At 40.9% G+C, this 7,106-nt stretch overlaps 1 protein-coding gene across 1 annotated transcript; it reads right to left on the bottom strand.

The window, feature by feature from the left end:
- Positions 1–2,793: 2,793 nt before the first annotated feature.
- Positions 2,794–4,319, bottom strand: LOC124661105. The gene is made up of 2 exons (XM_047198962.1): positions 4,108–4,319; positions 2,794–3,498 (listed from the first exon to the last, which is right to left on the bottom strand). Exons 1-2 carry the CDS (start codon positions 4,248–4,250, stop codon positions 2,913–2,915), a joined length of 729 nt encoding a protein of 242 aa, XP_047054918.1. The 5' UTR covers positions 4,251–4,319; the 3' UTR covers positions 2,794–2,912.
- Positions 4,320–7,106: the final 2,787 nt, after the last annotated feature.

The raw sequence follows: 7,106 nt of genomic DNA, 5'->3' as shown, positions 1-7,106 counted from the left end.
ACTCCGGATTTATACCTAGAGTTGTACTTTCTTCTTTGATAGACTTCTATACCATCTTTTTAAGGGAATTTCTGAGCTTTGTTGATCATAAATTATTGTTTTTTTCCTCGTATTAATTTGATCAATGATGGTTTGGATCGGCTTGCTTAAGCCCTCCAAACCCTTCTGTTTCTCATCCAAGTTGTGAGATGTGGGCTATTGAGATGTGGCCCATCTGCCTCGCCCCACCACTTCAATACGAGCCAGTGTCCCGGGCAAAACCTATACACCGACCAGGTCGGTGGCGGGAAAACCTATATACCGACCAGGTCGGTGGCTACGGGCCACCGCACACCCCTGGTCGGGTATGGGCCAGGCCCAGTTCGCTGTCTCTTTTTCGGTTTTCCGTTTCTTTTTTCGTTTTTTTATTTTTTCCTTTTCCTTTTCTGTTTTCTTTCTTATTTTGTTTTCTTTCTTCTTTTTGTTCAAACTAAAAAAATTCAAATTTAAAAAATGTTCAAAGTCAAAAAGTGTGCAAATTCGAAAATGTTCAAATTCGAAAATTGTTCAAATTCGAAAATCGTTCAATTTTCGAAATTTGTTCAAATTCGAAAATCGTTCAATTTTCGAAATTTGTTCAAATTCGAAAATCGTTCAATTTCAAAAAAAATTCAAACTCGAAAAATCATTCAATTTTTGAATTTTGTTCTAATTCGAAAATCGTTCAATTCGAATTTTGTTCAAATTTGAAACTGTTCAGATTTAAAACAGAGAAAAAATGAGAAAAGAAAAAAGAAAAACAAACTTGGGCCGGCCCGTCCGCACCGAATCCACAGCAAACAGTCTCAGCAAATCGTGGGCCGGCCCAACAAAGATCTGGGGGGTGGTCGGTGGCTGCTATACACCGACCAGGTCGGTGTAAAGCAGCTCCCGTCGGTGGCTACCGGCCACCGCACACCCCCTGGTCGGGTATGGGCCAGGCCCATTTAGGTCTGTTTAGCCTGTTCAGTTCGTTTTTTTTTCTTTTTCTGGTTTCTTTTTCTGTTTTCTGTTTTCTTTTTTTTCTGTTTTCTGTTTTCGGTTTTGTTTATATTTTTTTAGATTCGAAATATTTAATTTTAAAAATTGTTTAAATTGAAGAAATTTTTTTAAAAAATGTTCAAATTTTAAAACCGTTCAAATCTAAAAACCGTTCAAATTTGAAAACTGTTCAAATTTAAAAACCGTTCAAATATGAAATTTGTTTAAATTCAAAAATTGTTTAAAATTTTAAAATGTTCAAATTTTAAAAATGTTCAATGTAAAATTTGTTCAAATTTAAAATTTGTTCACATCGAAAATTGTTCAAATCCAAAAATTGTTCATATAAAAAAATAAAAAACTAGAAAATAATGCTTTCAATTTTTCGAAAATATACAAAATTTGGAAAATTTTGTTTTTTCGAAAAAAATTCACATTAGCATTTTACATTTTTAAAAAAGAAAAGAAATGAAACAGCAGAAAAGGAGAAAAACAGAAAAAAAACGAAAAAACACGTCACTGGGCCGGCCCAACAGGCACCCTGGGGGGTGCGGTGCCTGGTCCGCACCGACCAGGGTGGTGTATAGCACCTCCCAGTGTCCCGACCTGCCGTTCCAAGGATGTTCTCTTATGAGGTGAGCTCCGAGAGGAAGTCATGACGCCTGAATTAGCTGAAGCCTTGGCAGTGCGCCTCGCTCTCTCCCTTGCTAGCGAAGAAGGCTTCCGCCGTCTCGGACTGCCTTTCAGTGATCCAGCGAATCAATTTCCGGTGTTGGATCGAAGCCCTGTTGGAGTCGTGATCCAGGACATTAAGGATCTCGCCAATATTTTCCGTGACAGTCATGCTCGTCGTGAGTGTAACGAGCCGACACATATTCTAGCTCGTTCTGCGGAGCGTTTTATTTCTACTGTTTTTAGAAACTTTGCTCCGAATGCATCCAGCAGGCTTTGTGTAATGATTTGTTATGATCAATCAAGTGCCGTAATTCTCTCATAAAAGTCAACAGCCAGAACTAATGCAAATTTTCCATCCCGGCAATCTGAATCTTGCAAAACACAATATTGTCGTAAACTCATTATAAGCAAAGCATGAAGCATTTGATTGCACAGATTCACAGTTCACAACAATAAAAATGAGTTAGAAATAACAATAAAGAAAAAAAGATACAAAGATATCCGTTTCAGGATAAAATATACCCTTTAATTTAATTTTTTCAAATTATTCTATTTGGAATTTGACCATTTCCACTGGTACTTTAGGTAATTTTCTCTTTTCTCTTTCGATCAAAACTTCTCGAGTTATCAGAATCCATAGTCAAATTCAGTCCTTAAAAAGGGGAATTCATAGTCATTTTTTGCAGTCACGTAAAAAAAGTCTTTACGCGAGAGCAATAGCGGTTGGGATACATCTATCTCTTCTGAGCCTCTTTTGGATTCTTAAGACCATCCTTGCAGTACGATACCACCTGCTTTGGGTTCTTTATTATCTCCTTCAAGGGATTTTTAGGAACTCGTGATAAGCAAATCATGAAACGTTTGATTTCAGAGACTCAGAGTTCACAACAAGAATATGTTGGAGTATGTTCAAGTAGCTTGGGTATGTAATATGACTTCACTTCCTTCGGCTGTGTCAAATCCATGGCCAATAGTATGTCCAATCATATATAACACTATAACAGCATAAGGCATAACATGCCAATGTCTACACAATATAAAACCAATAACATTCATTTGAGAACCTAACCATATTTATCAAAATCTAAGACAACATAGACGAATGATGAGTAAATTACATAGCAGACACAACGACACACAAGTATACATGAGTTACTATAAAATATCAATGGCATACATGGTCGTCTAGTTTTTTCTGCAAAATTTACATGCCAAATCACCACAAGGTTGTCAGCATTTCATTCTTCAATGTGTGAAGCATGGTGGACACAAATATACCACGCGCCATCAACCTTCTCAAAGACATTGGTGGCGATTTGTTTTCCCCAAGTTCTTCCTTTGCTCTTCACCAACTCCAAGCATGTAACATAAGCAAGGTCACCACGCACATGAACCTCAATGTTCTTAAGATCAATGTTCAGAGGGAACTCATAGTCCGCGTTGCATACCATCTCCCAGCTTTGCAAGACCACATCATAACCAGATATCCGACCAGCACCGGGATGGACAACATACACGTGGTCTCCTTTAGCCCAGATAGAGTACATTGCAGTAAGATCCCCCTTCTTGAAAGCGTTGTAGAACCTTGCATTCGCTGCAAGGACGGAAGCTTCAGTGTCCTCGTGGAGGATGCGTAGATCGTCCCTAATTTTGGCAGCACGCGCATAATCTTCTTCCTGGATAGCTCTGTCCAGATTACTCTGAAGGGTTTCTTCATCAACCACAGTATCTTCTTCGGTTATTGGATAGCCATCAGCCTCCCCACTTTTAACATGACAAATTTTGCATCTGTCCAAGTTGGAGGCTGCAATTTGAAGCCCTGCACTGAATATTTGGCATTCTGAGAATAGCACATGGATGAGTTTCTACAGAAAATATTTATATCAGCCATCACCACTTTGTGGTAGATTTAAATATCAGCAAATGCTTCTAAAATTACAATTAAGAAGAGCATTCTGACTTAGGCAGAAAATTATTACGATCCCATAGATATACTGTGTGACATCAGCAAAACACAAGTGGCACATTCCAGCCTTCTAGGTTCGCAACTGGAGCTATCACACATAATAAACTGACGTTATCTTCTAGTAAATCTCTTGTTTGCTTCAGAGTAACTTCACATCCATCTGACTATTATCTGGGTTTTCTGCAAGTTAGGCGGACTACCTGGGCCCTATATTCAATAAATAAATTAGCAGTTTCCCAATTCAATTCCGTATCCATATGCTCGTGGCCTCGTGCAAGAACAAGAACTCCCTTCTAACAAACAAAATAACACACCCAAAACTGCTGAAACCAGAAAGGGGGCTCCCGAGAACGGGAATACAAAATCCCAACCAACCCGAATGTTTCTAGCTAGAACCAGAGAATTGTTGCATGAGATTATGCAATCAGACCAAGAATTCAAGAAATTAGCTAAGAAAGGGGCCTCACAAGGTTCTCTCCGCACCGCGTCGTCCGATGCAGAGCCGCGCCGATGCGGAGTTGTTATTATCGGTGAAGAAGAACGCCGCTTCTTTGAGCCGCGTAGTCGCTGACGGCCGCAAGGAGGCGCTCGCGGCTTGCGCCGCCGACATCGCCGGTGAAATAAGTCGTCGCAGCCACGAAGGCAGACTTTTCTCCCCCTGCTCGTGGTTATCTTTTGAGGGGAGATTTTGATTATATCCCCCTGTTCCCTTGCGTTCGATCATATATACCCCTTTCTTGGTTTGCCTCCATCTTAGCCCCCACTGGCCACGTGTGTCAAGCTGCTGCTGTTTATTTTTTGAAAAATCCACCAGATTTATTAATAATAGTATAAATAGTCTAAAAAGTAAAAAAATGGTACTTGGAGCACCTAGCGAACGACTACTGACACTAGCACGAGCCGAAGACGTGCCGCTGTCCTCGCCCCTCCATCGCTGGAGCCGGACAAAGCTTGTCGTAGTAGAGCTTGTTGTAGTAGGCAGACGGAAAGTCGTCGTGCTAATATCCCAAAGAATCAGCGCACCAAAGCAGCAACCATCGCCAATAATGACAACCGTAGATCGGAAGAGACTGCCATGAAACCACACCAACAAACACGAAAACCGACCGAATTCCAGGAGTTCCGATGGGCACACAACTCCACGCGCTCTTCGTCAGTGCTAGATGCACCACCGGAGCGAGAATAAGACGGGGTAGACCTTATTCTGACTTTAGATGTAGCCACTGGCTCACCATCCAAAAAAAAAAGACTGAAAAGAAAAAATTAAGAACGAAAATTCCCGCCGGCGAGGGACCGTGGTCTTTAATAGAGAAAATTGCACAAACCATTCAATCTTGCTATCTCTGTTGCACATACTACTCATTTCATGTGTACTGCATAAATCATTAACTTTACATGTAATCTATTGCATAAAGGTCTAAATTTTGGATTAAGCAGCTTGACAACAAATCTGACAACCAGAACCCACATGCCAATGATGATGTGACATCCCTGTGTCATCAACTAGCCTTTTTTCAAACATTTCAAAAAAATACGAAAACCATTACAATAATTGAAAGAATATAAACTAACAAACTGGGAAAAGCTTGAAGTAATTTAGCCCATCCGTTTGAAATATTAGTCACTTTTTGTGAGATTCGACCAACTTTTGGTGAAATTTTCAAACCTTATCACTTTGGTGCTCCTGAGTCGTTAGATTTGCTATTAAGCATATTAATCCAAGATTTTTAGACCTCGGCGGCCAGAAGATTAGACGAAATGTGAAAGACATGTAAAGTGAATAGTTTGTGAAATGAAGAGATCAATAGTGGGCGGTTTGTGCAATTGCCTCCTTTTGGAATGGTTTAGCAAGTTTCAGAAAAACATCCGTGCATTTATTTAAAGAATAGGAGTATTTGGAAAAGTATTATTCTTACAAAAGAATGGCTAGTCGGCCAGTACAATGCCAAAAATAGTTGACACACCGCAACTCAACATCACATGGCTTACGAAAGCAAATCCACAACAACCAATGATGAAGACTTGATCACCGGACATGAATGGTGACAAGGTGGGACATAGAGCCCCAAGGCCATGTTGCGCCGGATGTTCGAAACCTTGGTAGAACGAACTCCATAATGGCACGGATCAATGTGAGATTGATGGAATTTTCCCAAAAACCCCGTATAGCTCACTCATAAACGCCTACAGGAGTCGGCGAGTCAATGACTAGACCTGTCCAGATCGGAGGAAGGTGTCTTCTAAGAAGCACTAGCAACGTTGTATGTTGTGCCGCTAGACCCATGCTAGCGGGTACCACCTTTGAGGACTTGACAAGCCAAATCTAGGGGTTTCCCGGTGCTTGAGGCATGAAGCACGACTGGAGCCATGATGGAGCCTCCAAGGAAGGAAATGGACCTCACGGGCATCACAGTCGTCGTGAGATGTAGAGACTTTGCCTTGGTCCGACCGTTGATCGAGAGGTCCACTTGAATCGGGCGAGTGAAACTACCAATTTGCCTCCCACCACAATCATATTGCCACGGTATCATGGATTGGTCCAATCTTGGTCGTATCGAGGGGTTGCCTCAGTTACTATGGTTAAACCAGACCAACACATCAACATTCAGTGATGTCACCTTTCTCCCCAAGGAATCAGCCCTGACTACCATACTAGCCTTATTTTCATTAGGGTTCTGCATAGCCTTCCTCTCCTCCGTGCTCGTGCCTCTTGTATCGATCTTCGGTGTCTTGAGTACCGGCAAGTCCTTGGATGGGGGGGGGGGGCAATGGAAAAACAAGTGCACAAATATATAAGAATATATTACACAAGTAATCCCATCTTCATCCACACATGCTGCTGTCAGGCTAGGTCTTCTCCCTTAGTTCGAGGGTACTACTCACATATTCTCCATTACATCAAGAATAGAAAACAATGTATACGATAATACTTTGAGATGAATGCTTGAAAGTCTTAAAATGTTACCGGTCACGAAGGAATCGAAATTACAAGTATTATGGCTAGTGGAGATTTTACGGAGATGACTATGGCGCGGCGGCAAAAATTTGGTGTGATGGACATAGATGTGTCTTCTCTCTAGCGGCTGCCCTCTCCTTTATATGGTGTAGAGGATGAGAATAGGGTTTTGAGGCGCCCCTGATGTAAATTGGACTTCGGCCCTTTAGTGAATGTTGTTGGTGCTGACATACCGCACGGTGGCATCTCTTCTGTCAACTCCCGTGTGCTTCCCTCTATATTGGAAATCTTCCCCTCTTATGGTACTTCCAATATATGCTCGGATTTCATCATAAATATATTATTTTTTATGCAAATAATAAAATAAATAAGGAGATTTGCAAATCTTTGCATTTTATTAGTAACTTGCGAGCATGTTGAAGTAATAATCTTAGAAAAATCTAAAAATATACAGTTTAAACGAGAGTAAAAATTAGTGTAAAATCACCTCATCAACCAACCTAAGCCCAG

The sequence above is a fragment of the Lolium rigidum genome, chromosome 6 (genome assembly GCF_022539505.1).
Source record: "Lolium rigidum isolate FL_2022 chromosome 6, APGP_CSIRO_Lrig_0.1, whole genome shotgun sequence".
NCBI lineage: Eukaryota > Viridiplantae > Streptophyta > Magnoliopsida > Poales > Poaceae > Lolium > Lolium rigidum.
Note: the sequence above shows the minus strand (reverse complement) of the source record. Positions and strands in the feature narration are given on the sequence as shown.